Source organism: Bufo bufo, chromosome 6 (assembly GCF_905171765.1).
Source record: "Bufo bufo chromosome 6, aBufBuf1.1, whole genome shotgun sequence".
In the NCBI taxonomy this organism is placed as follows: domain Eukaryota; kingdom Metazoa; phylum Chordata; class Amphibia; order Anura; family Bufonidae; genus Bufo; species Bufo bufo.
The window spans coordinates 357,434,740-357,454,001 of record NC_053394.1 but is presented as its reverse complement, the minus strand read 5'-3'; the positions used below and the strand labels follow the sequence as shown (position 1 = coordinate 357,454,001).

The 19,262-nt window shown below is 44.3% G+C and overlaps 1 protein-coding gene across 4 annotated transcripts in view; it reads right to left on the bottom strand.

Moving 5' to 3' along the window:
- The window catches only part of MYO15B (myosin XVB), a 91,426-nt gene extending 75,790 nt beyond the window's left edge, over positions 1 to 15,636 (bottom strand). For 3 of the 4 annotated variants that reach the window (XM_040438791.1, XM_040438792.1, XM_040438793.1), the window contains exons 1-2: positions 15,520 to 15,636; positions 15,148 to 15,183 (exon numbers count right to left, since the gene is read on the bottom strand). In XM_040438791.1, the coding sequence (XP_040294725.1) occupies positions 15,148 to 15,150 (3 nt within the window). In that variant the 5' untranslated portion in view covers positions 15,151 to 15,183; positions 15,520 to 15,636. Of the gene's footprint in view, positions 1 to 15,147; positions 15,184 to 15,498 lie in introns of all 4 variants that reach the window. The other variant, XM_040438789.1, reaches the window with a different exon arrangement.
- Between the last annotated feature and the right edge of the window lie 3,626 nt (positions 15,637 to 19,262).

The window sequence follows — 19,262 nt, the reverse complement described above, 5'->3', positions numbered from 1 at the left end:
AGAGGACTTGTTCCCCACTGTGCTGCTGTTTGTCAGCTGGGACTTGTGTTACTACAACATAAATCAGTGCTTTTCACTACTTTCAGAAGAAGAAGGAGATCTGGACCGGCTGTAGTGATCTTTGGCTCATCTGCGGCAGTTTCAGATCCCCATATTCCCTGTCCCCTGTCCCTCTCCCCTGCCTACCCCACCCCCACCCCCACCCCCAGCGGACTCCAGCCTGTCCTTATTTTATTTTATTTTTTGGGGCTTTTCCAGCTCTGCACTACTTTTTCTGTGTGCGAGGTTTAGGACCACACCTCCAAAAAAAAACTAAACCCCCCCAAAAACAGAAATCCAACTTCCAAACCTGAACTCAGTAATGAGTAGCTCCGCCGTTATTGTTTATCACTTAAAAAATTAGTTTCGGCATGCTTGATGCAAGCGTTTCCATGAGGTGAGTGGGAACATTTCTCCAAGTGGTGAAGACGGCCGCACGAAGGCCATCTACTGTCTGGAACTGTTGTCAATTTTTGTAAACTTCCCTTGCCATCCATCCCCAAAGGTTCTCAATTGGATTTAGATCAGGGGAACACGCAGAATGGGCCAAAAGAGTGATGTTATTCTCCTGGAAGAAGTCCCTTGTCCTGCGGGCATTGTGTACTGTAGCGTTGTCCTCTTGAAAAACCCAGTCGTTACCACACAGACGAGGGCCCTCAGTCATGAGGAATGCTCTCTGCAACATCTGGACATAGCCAGCGGCCGTTTGACGCCCCTGCACTTCCTGAAGCTCCATTATTCCACTGAAGGAAAAAGCACCCCAGACCATTATGGCGCCCCCACCACTGTGGCGCGTAGAAAACATCTCAGGTGGGATCTGCTTGTTATGCCAGTAACGTTGGAAACCATCAGGACCATCAAAGTTACATTTTTTCTCACCAGACAATAAAACTTTCTTCCACCTTTGAATGTCTAATGTTTGGTGCTCTCTTGCAAAGTCCAAATGAGCAGTTCTGTGGCGTTCAAGAAGACGAGGTCTTTGAAGACGTTTTTTGTTTGTGAAGCCCTCCAGTCTCAGATGCCGTCTGATGGTTATGGGGCTGCAGTCAGTACCAGTAAGGGCCTTAATTTGGGTTGAGGATCGTCCAGTGTCTTGACGGACAGCCAATTGGATCTTCTGGCTCAGTGCTGATGAAATTTTTTTGGGTCTTCCACTTGACTTTTTTGTTCCATAACCCTCAGGATCATTTAGAATTTAAGAAATTCCAAATGACTGTCTTACTGCGTCCCACCTCAGCAGCGATGGCGCGCTCTGAGAGACCCTGCTTATGCAGTTCAACAACCCGACCACGTTCAAAAAGGGAGAGTTTTTTTGCCTTTGCCATCACAACGTGTGACTACCTGACAGAAAAGGACAATGAATCCACATCTTTGCACAGATTTGGCCTTTAAAAAGGCATGTGGTCCTAAACTTTTGATCAGCTGAAAAACAGCCTGTTTCAGTTTATTCGTTGTTTTCATTAAATTGAATACTCAAAAATGTTTTGTCTCACTCTCATTTCTTCTTGTTGCATGTTGAAGCTCTACTTGGAACCTTGTTAAGATCCAGCCATGCTAAATATGATTTTTTGCCATTTTTCAAGTGGTCTTAAACTTTTGATCAGGACTGTATATATATATATAATCATTTAGAGCTAGTTAGTTTTATATATATATATATATATATATATGTGTGTCAATTTTAGTTAGTACTAGTTTTAGTTAGTACTAGATTTTTTAACCCGTGCCGTCTGCGTGCGTGGGTCTTGCACCTGCTGAGCGCCAGTCAGTAGTGTCAATTACTGACAGCGTCTGCTCAGGTTTGAGTGCTTTTTTTTTAACCATTTTTTTAGCCTTTTTTTTCTACATTTTTTTTCTTATTTTTTCACTTATCTTTTTCTCTTTTCCTTCTTTCTCTTTTTTTTAAATCGTAAACTTTATTTAAAATTCATTGCAAGCCCCATCACGTGTTAAATCACTACATACACCCCCCTGACACTTTTCATTTTACACACACTAATAAAAATAAAAATGTCCCATCCATCCCAGAGAATGTACTCCTCTGAAACTGAGTCTGCAAGTGAGGGAGAAGAGGATGCCACATTCCTCTACTCCTCTACTCCTTCATCATCATCGTCATCCGGTGATGAGGGACCCTCAAGGAGACGCCCCAGGAGAGATGAAGTAGCCCCCCACAGTGATCCCCTATGGACCACACCGCCTGTGTGTGTAGATTGACTGCACGGGCTTCACAGAAATAGATTTTTTCTAAATCTTTTTCTCTGACGAATTCATAAATTTGATGGTGACCCAAACAAATTTATATGCCCAGCAGTTTATAGCTCAAAACCCGACATTCCTCATATGCTAGACCCCTAGGTTGGACCCTAGTAAATGCAGCCGTTGACATTTTGTGGGCTGTTGCTGCATATGGGCCTGGTAAAAAAAAAACTAAATGAGACAATATTGGAGTTCAGACACTCCAATTTACAATATGGCCATGTCCCGCTCAAGGTTTGAATCCATTTTGAAATTCCTACATTATAATGATAACACACAGTGCCTCCCCCCTCCCCCAAAATGACCCACAATTTGACCGTCTATTCAAAATAAGACCCCTCCTGGAGCACCTCAACTCCAAATTTACAGAGGTGTTCACACGAGAAAAAGAAATTAGCATAGACGAGTCCCTTGTACATTTTAAAGGAAGGGTTGAATTCCGCCAGTACCTGCCCAGCAAGCGGGCACGGTACGGAATTAAAATGTACAAGCTGTGTGAGAGTACCTCTGGGTACACCTACAGGTTCCAGGTTTATGAAGGGAAAGATTCCCGGATACAATTCCCTGAATGCCCCCCCGTCCTAGGAGTAACTGGGAAGATCATGTGGGACTTACTGCACCCACTGCTGGATAAGGGAAACCACCTCTATGTGGATTACTATTATACCAGCATACCCCTATTCATGTCCCTAAAAGCCAGAGGTACTGTAGCTTGTGGCCCAGTACGCAAAAATCAGAGAGGCCTCCCTAGATCCCTGGTAGTGCAACTACTTTGAAAAGGCGACAGTAAGGCTCTCTGACATGAGAACATCCTGCGGGATGTCCTTGTACTGACCACCAATCACACTCACACCAGTTCTCCAGCCCGATTGTGAGGTACCACTACCACTGTCAACAAGCCATACTGCATCCTTGATTACAACAGGCACATGGGAGGGGTTGATCTGTCGGATCAAGTTCTGAATCCCTACAGTGCCATGCGTAAAACTAAGGTGTGGTACAAAAAGCTGTCCGTATACATTGTACAGATGGCACTGTACAATGCGTACATTTTACATCGAGCTGCAGAACACACACGAACGTTCCTTCAGTTCCAAGAGGTGGTCATCAAGGCCCTAATTTTCCAAAGTCAGGAAGGGGAGGGCCCGAGTATTCCAGGAGGTCATGGTTCCCGTGTTGTACCAGGACAACATTTCCCTGGTGAAGTCCCACAAACAGCAAAGAGGGGCAAGACCCAAAAACGATGTTGGGTTTGTTACAAAAGGGGAATACAAAAAGACACCACCTATCAGTGCGACACCTGCCCAGATAAAACTGGCCGCTGCATAAAGGATTGTTTCCGAATTTACCACTCAGCCATGGATTTTTAATTTCATCCTTTATGCTCCCTGTAATATTTCAACTTTATATCCCTGATTTAGTCCACCTCGCTTGCATATCCACTTTCCAACAACCGCTACATATTCTTTTTTTTGAGACACCTGTTTGCCAAAAAGTACCCTTTCTACCACTTAAAATGTTCGTACAGGGGTGCTTTTTCCAAAATAGGGTCACTTCTTGGGGTTTTTCATTTCTGGGGACCTCAGGAAATTTATTTAATGCGACATGACAGCTAAAATACATGTCGGTTTATTCAGGCCTGCAAAAAACAGTTTTTGCACTTTGCCTCTAGAGACCTGCTGTGCGCCAATACAGCAGGCTACAAGCACATATGAGGTGTTTGTAAAAAGGGGAGAAAATGGGGAACATATACTGGGGTGCATTTTCTCGTTTAACCCCTTGTGAAAGTGAAAAATTGGGGTCTGCTAGTAATTTTTCATTTTTACAAATGTGTGATTTGAAATGCTTTGTCAAGTATTTCTGTCTTTAGTGAGATACCAGTTTGCCAAAAAGTACCCTTTCTACCACTTAAAATGTTCGTACAGGGGTGCTTTTTCTGAAATGGGTTTACTTTTTGGGGGTGTCCATTGTAGGGCCACCTCAAGGTGTCTTCACATGCGACATAGCTCCTAATTACCATTCCAGCTAAATCCGCTCTCCAATGCCATATGGTGCTCCTTCCACTCTGAAGCCTGCTGTGCGCCCATACATCATTTTTTGAGCAGATATGGGGTGTTGGGGTATTCGGGGGGAAATGGAGAACAAAATGTGGGGTGCATTTTGTCCTGTTACCCCTTGTGAAAGTGAAAAATGTGGGTGTAAAGCAACTTTTTTAGGGAAAAATTTATATTTTTCATTTTCACAGCCAAGCGTTTCCTAATTCTGTGAAATGCGCAATGGGTCAAACTGATCACTACACACCTTGAAATATTTCTTGAGGGGTGTAGTTTCCAGAATGGGGTCAATCTAGGGTTACCTCAGGGTGTGTTCAATTGCAAGATGGCGCCTGTGAATTACCGTATATACTCGAGTATAAGCCGACCCGAATATAAGCCGAAAGCCCCTAATTTTACCCCCAAAAAATGGGAAAAATTATTGACTCGAGTATAAGACTAGGGTGGGAAATGCAGCTATAATGCAGAGTGTATGTGTATATAATGCACACACTCTACATTATATACACACATCTGCAAGAGGGTGACTCAGATTGATGGTAGTCTAACTCCCTGTATTTAATGCAGAGTGTGTGCATTATATACACACACACTCTGCATTAAATACAGGGAGCCATCCACAGATCTCCCCCCTAAACAGTGCCATCCACAGATCTCTCCCCTAAACAGTGCTATCCACAGATCCCCCCTAAACAGTGCCATCCACAGATCCTCCCTAAACAGTGCCATCCACAGATCCCCCCTCCCCTAAACAGTGCCATGATGGCACTGTATAGGGGAGGGGGGATCTGTGGATGGCACTGTAGGGGGATCTGTGGATGGCACTGCCATCCACAGATCCCCCCTACAGTGCCATCCACAGATCCCCCCTCCCCGACGCTCACAGCAGTATATTTATAAACGTGACGTCAGTGAGTGAGCGCCGCCCCCCGCACTGCCTGCTATTACCGGAGCTAAGACAGACCTAGACTCGAGTATAAGACGAGGGGGCTTTTTGAGCACAAAAATATGTGCCAAAAAACTCGTCTTATACTCGAGTATATACGGTATTCCGGTGAAATCTGCCTACCAGAAGCCATTTGGTGCTCCTTTCCTTCTGACCCCTGTGGTAAGCCCATATAGCAGTATAAAAGCACATATGGGGTATTGCTGTAATCAGGAGAAAATGGGCAATAAATTAGGGGGTACATTTTTTCCAGTTCCCCCTTTTGAAAGTGAAAAATTTGGGCCTAAAATCCAATTGTCTGGAAAAAATTCTAATTCTTCATTTTCACAGCCAATTCCATGATTTACCTTTGAAGACAAAGTTCTCACTACATATTGAAATATTCCTTGAGAGGTGTAGTTTCACTTTTTGGGGATTTCCACTCCAGGGGTACCTCAGGGTGTCTTTCTATGCGACATAGCTCTCAAAAGCCAATTCTGCAAAATCTATCCTCCAAAAGCCCTATGGCGCTACTTCCCTTTTGGACCCTGCCATGCACCCATACATCATTTTATGAGCACATATGGAGTGTTGACGTATTCGGGCGGACATGGGGAACAAAATGTGGGGTGCATTTTGTCCTGTTACGCCTTTGTCAAAGTGAAAAATTTGGGTGTAAACCAACTTTTTCTGGAAACATTTTTTATTTTTAATTTTCACAACCAAGCGTTTCCTAATTCTGTGAAACGCCCGATGGGTCAAAGTGCTCACTACACATCTTAAAATATTCTTTGAGGGGTGTAGTTTCCAGAATGGGGTGACTTTTTGGGGGTTTCTATTGTAGGGCCACCTCAGGGTGTCTTCATATGCGACATAGCTCCCAATTACTATTCCAGCTAAATCCGCTCTCCAAAACCATATGGTGCTCCTTCCACTCTGAAGCCTGCTGTGCGCCTATACTTCAGTTTTTGAGCACACATGGGGTGTTTCTGTAAACTCCAGATTCAGGGTAATAGATTTTGAGTTTTGTTTGGCTGTTAACCCTTAATGTGTTAACAGCCAAATAGATTAAAATTTTAAATCTGCTAAAAAAAGTAAAATTTAGAAATTTCATTCCCATTTTCCTTTAATTCTCGTGGGGCACCTAAATGGTTAGCAAAGTTTGTAAAATCAGTTTTGAATACTTTGATGGGTGTAGTTTCTAAAATAGGGTGATTTATGGGTGGTTTCTAATATGTAAGCCCCAGAAAGTGTTTTGGAAATATTGTTAAAAATTTTAAGATTTGCTTCTAAACTTCTAAGCCTTGTAACTTCCCCAAAAAATTAAATGTCATTTTCAAAATGATCCAAACATGAAGTAGACATATGGGGAATGTAAAGTACCGGGTAATTACTATTTTTGGAGGTATTAGGCCCCTTCACACGGGTGAGTTTTCCACGCGGGTGCAATGCGTGAGGTGAACGCATTGCACCCGCACTGAATCCGGACCCATTTATTTCTATGGGGCTGTGCACATTAGCGGTGATTTTCACGCATCACTTGTGCGTTGCGTGAAAATCGCAGCATGTTCTATATTGTGCGTTTTTCACGCAACGCAGGCCCCATAGAAGTGAATGGGGCTGCGTGAAAATCACAAGCATCCGCAAGCAAGTGCGGATGCGGTGCGATTTTCACACACGGTTGCTAGGAGACAATCGGGATGGGGACCCGATCATTATTATTTTCCCTTGTAACATGGTTATAAGGGAAAATAATAGCATTCCTAATAGAGAATGCATAGTACAATAGGGCTGGAGGGGTTAAAAAAATAAAATTTAACTCACCTTAATCCACTTGCTCGCGCAGCCCGGCTTCTCTTCTGTCTTCATCTTTGCTGTGCACAGGAAAAGGACCTGTGGTGACATCACTACGCTCATCACATGGTCCGTCACATGATCCATCACCATGGTAAAAGATCATGTGATGGACCATGTGATGAGCGCAGTGACGTCATCAAAGGTCCTATTCCTCAAAGAAGAAGACAGAAGAGATGCCGGCTGCGCGAACAAGTGGATTAAGGTGAGTTAAATTTTAATTTTCTTTTCTTTTAACCCCTCCAGCCCTATTGTACTATGCATTCTGTATTCAGAATGCTATTATTTTCCCTTATAACCATGTTATAAGGGGAAGTAATACAATCTACACAACCTTGAACCCAAACCTGATCTTCAATGAAGAAGTTCGGGTCTGGGTACCACATTCAGTTTTTTATCACGCGCGTGCAAAACGCATTGCACCCGCGCAATAAAAACTGAACAACGGAACGCAATCGCAGTCAAAACTGATTGCAATTGGGTACCGTATATGCCGGCGTATAAGACGACTAGGCGTATAAGACGACCCCCAACTTTTCCATTTAAAATATAGGGTTTGGGCTATACTCGCCGTATAAGACTACCCCTCAATGCCCAGCCATCCCTGTCTTCAAGACTATCTTCTCCAGTCCAGGGAACTGACTGGGATTGGTGGATGGCACTGTTATGAGGAGGGGGATCTGTGGATGGCACTGTTATGAGGAGGGGGATCTGTGGATGACACTGTTATAGGGAGGGGGATCTGTGGATGACACTGCTATGGGGGGATATATGGATGACACTATATAGTATCTTATGCTATATGTGTCATCCACAGATCCACCCCATGACAGTGTCATCCACAGATCCCCCTCCCTATAACAGTGTCATCCACAGATTCCCCCTCCCCATAACAGTGCCATTCACAGATCTCCCCCCTAAACAGTGCCATTCACAGATCTCCCCCCTAAACAGTGCCATCCACAAATCCCCCCCCTATAACAGTGCCATCCACAAATCCCCCCCCTATAACAATGCCATCCACAAATCCCCCCCTATAACAGTGCCATCCACAGATCTCCCCCCCCTATAACAGTGCCATCCACAGATCTCCCCCCCTATAACGGTGCCATCCACAGATCCCCCTCCCCATGACAGTGCCATCCACAGATCCCCCTCCCCATGACAGTGCCATCCACAGATCCCCCTCCCCATGACAGTGCCACCCACAGATCCCCCTCCCCATAACAGTGCTATCCACAGATCCCCCTCCCCGACACTCAGAGGAGTATACATTTATTAACTGTAATCTGTAACTTTAACTTTAATCAGCGCTCATCTCTTTTCTAGGGTACCTTACTCTCAACTTCGCTAACGGGCAGTGCGGGCGGCGCTCACTCTCTGACGTCACGTGCCTGCTCATTGCACTAGGCGGCGCACGCGCGTGACGTCAGTGAGTGAGCTCCGCCCGCACTGCCTGTTACCGGAGCTGAGAGTAAGGTACCCTAGTAAAGAGATGAGCGCTGATTTAAAGTTAAAGTTACGGATTACAGTTAATAAATGTATACTCCTCTGAGTGGCGGGGCCCTGTATATTCTAACCCCTAGGCAAGCGTCCCCGTCACCATGGGAACGCCTGGGGGTTAGAATATACCATCGGATCTGAGTATACCCGGCGTATAAGACTACCCCCGACTTTTGAAAATAATTTCTAGTGTTAGAAAGTCGTCTTATACGCCTGCATATACAGTACCTACTCGCGCGGGTTTGCCGCAATGCAACCGCCACACATCCGGACCCTATCCGGACACGCTCGTCTGCAAGGGGCCTTACTATCTATTATAAGAGTAGAGAAATAAAATTTGTAAATTTGCAAATTTTTTAAAATTTTTTGTAAATTTGGTATTTTTTATAAATAAAAATTATTATTTTTTTTACTCATTTTTACCACTGTAATGAAGTACGATATGTGATGAGAAAACAATCTCAGAATGGTCTGTATAAGTAAAAGTGTTTTAAAGTTATTACCACATAAAGTGACATGTCAGATTTGCAAAAAATGGCCTGGGCAGGAAGGTAAAAATTGGCCCGGGGTAGAAGGGGATTAAAGACCACAATGCTATATAGTGTATATAGTATTTTACTTTTAGATCACGTACGCTGTAGATAGTTCATGTGATAAAAATAAAATGTCCATAAAAAAGCGTGTTTTGGATGGCCATAGTCTCCTCCGCTCTTACAGGTTTTTATCTCCACCCGGCACAGTCTTCACACAGTAGCCACACTATCGACATTCTTACTAATATTATAGTTGGTAATTTCGGGACATGTAAGCCCTGAAACCCACCCACTTATGAACAGGTTATACATAAGCCGGCCAATCAATTTTTAGCAGGACTGTGTCTGAAAATTAGGTACAGTACTTGCAAATTCGGGACTATGTATCAGTATCTTGGGCCACTCAGGGCTGTAGCACACACCTTCAACCCTAACTGGTGGGAACAGCGCCCTTTTAATACATTAGCACCACCCAATAGAGCATCCCTTGCACCATGCCACACACATGGTCATGAGTTCCCCAGCTGATATGAACACCTCATAAGCATGGCAGATGGGGATGGTCATTTCCCCACTGCCGTTCCTGAATGGAGGAAGATCAGACACGTATAGTATAGTACCGTATTTTCCAGTGCATAAGACGACTGGGCGTATAAGACGACCCCCAACTTTTCCAGTTAAAATATAGGGTTTGGGCTATACTCGCTGTATAAGACTACCCCTCTTCCAACTCTATTAACTTTGGCATCAAGATCTGCAAGTAATTGTTGTGCAATTTTCGTCTTTTGCCTCAGCACCATATTATGCCTTTCCAAGACTCTAGTACACCAGGATACAGTGGCCCTAAATCTGTTGCTGTGATCTGGGTTAGATTTGGCCCACTGAAGTGCAAACAAACGTATTTTATTTCGTGTCACTACATAACCGTTTTGGCAATGCTCATTCACCATGTCTGCTACATGTTTTTCGAGTTCTTGCCAATGTGGGGTGCCTCTTCTTAATGCACACTTACCCCTTGGCATACTCTTTAATGCTTTTTCATTTGCTTTCCAGTCCCGAACCATCTTTTCTGTTACTCCATATTGTCCTGCAGCAGCGCAGTTATTATGTTCCCTGGTATAGTTTACAACTTTAAGTTTGAAACTGGCTTCATATTTCTTTCTTCTTGCTGGTAGAGCCATGATGGGGTCTTGACTGTTAGCCATTTGTATACTGTACTGTATGTACTGGTGCTGTACTGTATGAACCTGTACAGATACTGGTGCTGTACTGTATGAACCTGTACAGATACTGGTGCTGTACTGTATGTACAGATACCGGTGCTGTACTGTATGTACAGATACCGGTGCTGTACTGTATGTACAGATACCGGTGCTGTACTGTATGTACAGATACCGGTGCTGTACTGTATGTACAGATACCGGTGCTGTACTGTATGTACAGATACCGGTGCTGTACTGTATGTACAGATACCGGTGCTGTACTGTATGTACAGATACCGGTGCTGTACTGTATGTACAGATAATGGTGCTGTACTGTATGTACAGATAATGGTGCTGTACTGTATGTACAGATAATGGTGCTGTACTGTATGTACAGATAATGGTGCTGTACTGTATGTACAGATACTGGTGCTGTACTGTATGAACCGGTACAGATACTGGTGCTGTACTGTATGTACAGATACTGGTGCTGTACTGTATGTACAGATACTGGTACTGTATGTACAGATACTGGGGCTGTACTGTATGTACAGATACTGGGGCTGTACTGTATGTACAGATACTGGTGCTGTACTGTATGAACCGGTACAGATACTGGTGCTGTACTGTATGTACAGATACTGGTGCTGTACTGTATGTACAGATACTGGTACTGTATGTACAGATACTGGGGCTGTACTGTATGTACAGATACTGGGGCTGTACTGTATTCACCACCACATGTATCTGCCCCCCAGATAGACTCAGTTTTTTCACCACAGATAAGATGCACACCAAACTTTATTAGAGATCTGCCGTTCCAATATTAGAATTGGCTGAAGTGCAGATGCTCCTGCTTCCCCCTGCCTTCCCTCAGAATCGCCAATCAAACCCAGTATACAACAACCAGCCAATCACGGCAAGCGATGAACCGGTATTTTCTGTGCACACTGCATACAAAGCCTGCTTGGATTGGGTGGGTCAGCTCTCCCTGCCTGCCCAGCCCTCCCTGTCTTCAAGACGATCTGAGAGGTAGTATGCAATGTGATACTGCCGGCATGAGAAAACCACTGAGAGCAGGGAGAAGGGGCTGCTTCAGGAGCGGCTGGCCGGGATGCAGCGCACAGTGGCTCAGCTCAGTGGCGTGCCCAGGTGGGGGCGGGGGGGGGGGGGGGCGCCCCGGGTGCCGGCTCTGAGGGGGGTGCCAGCAGGCCTAGAAGCAATGAGGGCTTCCATCAATACAGATGGAAGCGCTCATTGATGAAGCGCTGACACCCGTGACCCAGTCCCACATACTGCAGCGGGGCAGGGAGCGGAGCGCATAGTTCCCTGCCCCGCCGCCGATCACCGCCATAGGCTTCAGGCCTAGTAGGCCTGAAGCCTATGCGGTAGTGAAATCCTGGCGCAGGCGCGCGTGATGACGTCATCGCGCGCGCCTGTGCCGGGACTCAGCAGCACAGTGCCGGGACTCTGCAAGCAAGCGCAGGTAAGTATTTAGCTTTAGGGTTTCCTTCTTTCTTTTTTTTTTTTCTTTTGCCAACTTTGGGGGACATGAGGGGGCCTAGGTGCACAGAGGACGTGTGGGGGAAAACTTTTATTTTATTTTATAATGTGGCAACTTTGGGGGACATGAGGGGGGTGCACACAGGAGGACGTGGGGGGAATATGGTGCGATACTGTGTGGCACAGTGGGGGGGGGGGCAATTTATTATGGGAGGGATGGCAATGTGGGAGACACTACTGTGTGGGGGGCAGCGTGGGGGACACTACTGTGTGGGGGGCAGCGTGAGGGACACTACTGTGTGGGGGGCAGCGTGAGGGACACTACTGTGTGGGGGAAACTACTGTATGGGGCAGTGTGGGGGACACTACTGTGTGGGGGCAACATGGGGGACACTACTGTGTGGGGGACACTACTGTGTGGGGGGCAGTGTGGGGGAAATTACTGTGTGGGGGGCAGTGTGGGGGACACTACTGTGTGGGGGACACTACTGTATTTGGGCAGTGTGGGGGACACTACTGTGTGGGGGGCAGCATGGGGGCCTTTCTATTGGAGAGGCACTGTAGAGGCCATTCTTTTATTTCTGGGGACACTATAGAGGGATTATTACCTGGAGCACAATATAGGGTGTTATTATTATTACTGGGGGCACTCTAGGGGACATTATAGCTGCTGTAGACACCATAGGAACATTTGGGGGTCATTTATCAAACTGGTGTAAAGTAGAACTGGCTTAGTTGCCCATAGCAGCCAATCAGATTCCACCTTTCATTTTTGACAGCTCTTTTGGAAATCCAGTTCTACTTTACACCAGTTTGATAAAGGACTCCAATTATGTCTATTAGGGTCACTATTCTTCAGCAGTATAGTACCTGGGACATTGGGGAGCACAACGGGCACAGGTATTGGGGGTGGCGGCAGGATGTCACTGTGGGGACACCAGGATGAGGAGGTTGATGGAAAAATTGAGAAATCTAACGTGTCTGTGTAACAAACTCTGTAGAGACGAGATGCGGCTGAAAGAATTTGTCATGGCGGTCTAACGAAGGAGAAGAGGAAAGAGAAGGTCTACATGACAGGAGATGTCCCTGGATGTAAGAGGTATGTGGTCAATTATTGGGGGGGGATGCCAGAGAAATGACCCGCCCCGGGTGCCAAACACCCTGGGCACGCCACTGGCTCAGCTAGAGGGCACCTGTCTCTGAAGCTGGAGAAGGACAGCTTCTCCAGTCCGGCTAAGAAGTAAGTTTCAGCACGACGTATACCGGCATATGGGACGACACCCGGTGTATAAGACGACCCTTGACTTTTGAGAAGATTTTCATGTGTTAAAAAGTTGTCTTATACACAGGAAAATACTGTATATTATTATTTGGAGAAAGTCACCACTTTATATAGTTGTATATCACATAACAACACCTGCATAGTAAAACACCATAATATTATGTACATTACAAAGATGAACACCAGAGGAAGGACCACACCCTGGTCTTATGAAACCACACAAGATACTGGTAGTTGTCTCCAGATTAGAAATATTACATCAGGAACATACTGTAGTTATGTGGTGCACATCGGCAACTATCACATACGGGTACAGTTATGGGCACATAGACCCTTCTGCCACAATAGAAGACACTAGATCTATGAATGCCCTATGGGGTCCTGCCAGAGATTCTGATCTGGGCCAAGAAATTGCTGAAATTGTTCATATTATATGAGCTTTCTAAGGTGGTTTCCTGCAAACTATATCTTCCAACGTGCTGCACAAATATGACCAGACTGTAGTTTCATAACAGCCGGAAAGTTACTCCCACACTTTTCAGGTATCTGACAGGTAGGTCCATCTTTTCACCTCTCCTGGAAAACAACTGATTTTGCCAAGGTAACATACACTTATCCTGCAGGTACCATTACAGGGAAAGGTATTATTATAAGTAGCCATTCAGGTAAATGTACATACAGAGACAGCAGTCAAACACTGCGTAGGACCACCCACTGGACTCCTAAGCTCATAAAGTTATACTGAATATTCTCGTACAAAGCTATATATCAATCTGCTCAGCTCTCTGTTTGGACTGTATGTTTGACATGGCAGCTTCTGTTGATGGCCAAGTATGGGCAAGTCCAAAAAACAAAGGGCATGTATGAGGCAGGCAGCAGTTGTTATAGTTACACAGTAGACAGATAGTCTTCCATTTAAGGGCTTCAACTCCATATTAAAGGGGTTATTCAGAAGTTGATAATGATGACCTATCCTCAGGATTCACATCGTTGTGGTCCAAGTCCATCGGAGCTCTGGTGAGTGCAGCCGGCTACTGGCAGCTTTCCAAGCTGTGGCTGTGCTTGGTATTGAAGCTCAGCCCAATTCACTTTGATGGGGCTGAACTGCAACTAGGCCATGTGACTAATGTACGGTGATGTCACTGGCCTAGAAAGAGGATGCGGCACTCAAGGCCTCTTCTAATAGCTGATCGGCAGGGGTCCCGATGTCTTACCCCCACCAGAGGATTGGTCATCAATATAAATTCCCCAATAGCGCCTTTAAAGGTGTTTTCTAGTATTTTGATATTGTTGGCCTATTCTCACCATAGGCCACAGATATCAGATTGGCAGGAGTCCGACAACACCATGCACTACCGCTGATCAGCTCTTCCAGAGTAGCTCCAGTACTGGAAGTAGGTGCAGGGACTACACAGCTCCACCCTTTGTGTAGTGGATCGAGCTGGTTACTGCATTGAAAAGAATAAGGTTACGGAAGCAACACAGCACAGTGAGCTATGATGTTCCCGCATCTCGGAAGCAGGGTTTGCCAACCGTCCAGAAACTCCTGGACAGTCCGTAAAAATAGGGGACTGTTTTGCAGTGTCCGTAAAAAAAATTTGATGTGTCCGTAATTTTTTTAAAGTTTGGTAGTACTTCAGCAGGTCACTTTGATTGTAATTCTCAGAATTTGTTAAGTATTAGTATCTGATCTATAAACATGTTTTCTTATAATTTTTATAGTTCATAATAGTTTTCCAATTTGTCCAGAAGAAAAAAAATATTTGGTTGGCAACCCTGCTCGGAAGCAAATCTCCTTCACTTCTATGGGAGCTATGGAAACAGGTAATCACAACCCGCTCGGATGATTCTGTAGTACTGACCACCTCAAATCATGATAAGGTTGGGGAAGATGGTCCCCGGTGAAGATGGTGGGGACAACCAGACAGAAAATCAACCCCATTATTCTGAATATTCACGGCCACACAAATGTATTATGATATACCGTACTTACCATGCTGGGAAGGGATTCCTCACCTGCGGCCTTCAGCTGTAGAGAAGAAGGCTTTCATTAATATACTGACTGATATGCAAAGAGGTGGCCTGTCACATTTACACTGACGAAAACACAAAAAGCAGGAAAGGCAAAGGACTTGATCTACAGATAAAGCACAGAAATACACTATTAACATGGCAGATTTAATAAAACCTCAGCCTGACGTACTGTCCAGACATGTATGAGACAAACAATCATGCACGTCTGCTGCGTACAATCAAACCCAACACGGGATCGCAGTCACTCAAAACCTATACAAGAGGACACAAGTCCACCATTCATCCATATTCCACAACCTACACTTTCTACCTCTTCATTAGAATACCGTACCCCAGTCTAAAAGAAAAGGAGCCCCTCCAAAGCAGATCTCATGTAGCGCCTGTAGCTCCGTGTGACAGAAAAGTGACAGCGAGACACACCCGTAGGGCAGGAAAGGACAAAGTCCAATAAGGAAAAAAAAATAATGAAAGGAAGCAAGGTAGACGTTACACAGAGAGCTTCAAGGAGGCTGTAATTGCTTTGAGTATCACATGGACTTTGGCACATCACAGATCTTAGGCAACGGCAGAAGAAAACGACAGATTGTAAAACTAGACGTATATGAAGAAGTCATGGCGCAGGAGAAGATGCACCACAATGACACTACCTGGAAAGTGATTAGGCCTACAAAAGGGGGAAGACACCGACCACGCGAGAAGATATAAGAGATAAAGATAGAACATGTCACGTGTTTCCGAATGCGTCACCTGGCAAATACGGCGGTGTATGGAAGGAATCCTTGAAATCAGGAGGACGGCACCAAACTGCACTCGTGTGTTCTTCAGTTTCCTATAACGTTGCCTACATATAGTATGAGGACACAGAATAACAACGTGTAAGGCACATAATAAAAAAAAAAGACTATTAAACTTGGAGAGGCTTCTAGTCTCTTCAGATTATTGCCCAGCTAGCCAAATGAGATGGCAAAGGTGAAACCAATAGATAGAAGGGATGTCTGGGATTAGAAATAATAGGAGTTCCCCCCCCCCCCCCCCCCCCCTTTCCCATGTCCATAGGTTGTGTCTGGTGTTGCAGTGTTATCACAATTCCATGTTTTTATGTTAAATGTATTTTTGGATTTTTTTTTTCAATTTCCCATGTCACTACGGATATTAAAAAAACAAAAAAACAAATCCTAAAATCCTGCAATTTTTGCACTGGTTATTGAGCCTCACAATAGGCTGACACTTCTCAGTCAGCAGTCATCTCATTATTGTCACAGGTAGTATTACAATGGTAGAAAACACCTATATAGATAACATAGGATCCACCGTTCACAATGGGTGATTGATACCCTCCCTGCACAATGACCTCTGCACAGGTCACATGATATGTCTAGAAAACTCTCCCACTGAAGTCACTGAGGTTAAGTCTATTGTGTCTATGACCCATGTGGATGCTGTAAAGTATATTTCTAAACAGGAAGTCTTGACATATCATTCGGCCTAGTGGCCTATGTGAAAAGCAGGATTTTAGGACTTTTTTTTAATATAGTCTATAACATAGTCTATAAGGCAAAAAAAAAAAAAAGACATCTGTCCATCTAGTTCAGCCTGTTATCCTGCAAGTTGATCCAGAGGAAGGCAAAAAACGCCTGTGAGGTAGACTCCCGACTAGTGACATGAAAAATATAAAAAATCTGCAAAAATTCTAAAAAGAAAATATGTTTAACATAAAACTTGATTTACACAAGTAGGTCATTTTCTGTAGACATATTCCTTTTAAAACATAACATTACATGTAGCCACCACCAGAGGGAGCTTAAGAGCTTACTATTGAATTCAGAAAAAAAACTGTATGCAACAAAGCTTAAGCTCCCTCTAGTGGTGGCTGCAGGTAACCAGAATGTTATGTTTTAAATCTATGTAAGGGATTTGGAGCTCTGTATCAGAAAAACAAAGATCTGACCACTATAACTTTTTAAGACTAAATGTGTGATAAAATGTTGAAAAACTAGATACTGATTTAAAAGAAAGTCTGCGTCAGAGATCTGGATGAAACATTTCTTCACGCTGATTTTGATGCAGAATTCAGCCTAGTGACCATGCCTTTGCTTTTTGTGGTTATTCTTCTTAGAAGGCTCACCTGGCTTGCCGTCCCCTCACATGGGCCTGAACAACAGTGATTTTGCGGCGGTATGTTTGGAAATTCTTACGGTTGAGGAACCCTCTAAGATTTTTCTGTAGAGTGAGAGCGGCCAAACTCTGAATTTCTTCCCATTTTCTCTGTAGTATCTCTCGGGCACGCTCTTTCAGAAAGACCTGCACAAGATTTACACTAATTGTCCAGCATCCCCAAATAATAAAAATCATGGAAGAATTATTATTACTGTTGATTTCCAACAATGCTTAAAGGATTAAAGGGAATCTGTCATCAGCGACCTCCCTCTTCAACTGATTGCATAGACACACAGCTGCTCTTCACCTGATTATAATGCAGTTTTTCTTTGGTTGATCCGAGGCTCTGTTCATGAGTTATAATGCTTTTTCTTAATATGCAAATTAGGCCTTCGGTGTAATGAGGGCCTATCCATCGCTCTTGTTGCACCGAAGCTCCACTAATTTCTGTGGCCAGCCTCTCCCTGGCTGCTTTGATTGACACGGTCAGGCAGTTGTAACACAACCAGGGAGGAAGTGGCCACAGAAATGAGTGGAGCTTGGGTGCAGCAAGAGCAATGATGATGCCCTCATTGCACTAAAGGCACTAATTTGCTTACTAAGAAAAATGGAACAGAGCCTCGGATTAACAAAAGAAAGACAGCAATATTATCAGGTGAACCACAACTACAGTATGTATCTATGCAAACCATTGAAGAGGGCAGTCGCTGGTGACAGGTTCCCTTTAAAGGGAGCCTGTCTCATTGTACATGTAGTCCTATCTGAGGGCAGCACATTATAGGGCAGGAGGAGCTGAGCAGATTGATATATAAATTTGTGGGAAAAGATTCAGTAACGCTTGTATTTTGTTCACTGAAATCAATGCTTTTCCTCTACTTAGGAGTTCAGTGGGCGGTCTTATCAGTGAAAACCTTCTCTGAATGACACTGAGTAGGACCACCCACTGGATTCCAAAGCATAGAAAGAGCAGAAATTTTAATGCATAAATTACAAGATTCTACTGAATCCTTCCCCATAAAACTATATATCAAACTGCTCAGCTCCTCCTGCTCTTTAATACACTGCCTGCAGATCTGAAATCTTGTTTGACTTGACAGTTCCCTTTAATGATAATTAGAAGCATAAGCCCAACTGAATAGCATCAGATCTCTGAAAAAGCTATGAAGAAACTTCACTGTCTCCAGAATCTAATCCTAACCTGATTAGCATGTGAACAACTAATAAGCTTTTATTTTTGCAACCAAGAGTAAATGCCTTGATTCAGCTTGGGGCATTCATACCATAGAGACAGCCCATGTGGTTGAGATAGGGGCCCTTGGAGAGAGGGCACCCAGTCATGGTTGGTCCTATACCTTTTGCTATTAGGTGGCAATGAAACTCTGAAGAACTTCTATGTCCAGAGGAACTATATTAATAACAAGCGTGGGGAACTGGCCCTATAGTCATGAGGGAGAGAGAAACATACAGCAACTACTAATGGAGGGTCTAGTTTGATCATTGCTCCAATTTTGGTACCATTTGAGTATGTAAACTGTCCTACACATTTCCTTCAAAGAGTCCCTCAACTTATCTTCCTCTCTATGATGGTGGTTTCACCCAACTACATTCTGTATCTTTCCCAGGGTCTGTTCTGCTTCTTTCTAACGCCTTGTATGTGATAACGCTAACCAGGTCATACCTTTGAGATTCCAATCTGATACAATGCCGAAGAGTCCCCAAATATCTTGCTCAGTACAGCAGCACAATAGTCTCTGTCTTCAGTGAAGGTGCAATCCTTTCCTGCAAGGTTAGCATACCTGAAAAACCAGGAATGGTTTTTAAATGTTGTACAATGATGGGGGACGTGTCTGAGCTCAAAGTAACGGATTGAAGTTCTCACCTATAGACAAACTGAGTAAGTGGCATGCGAATAGGGTA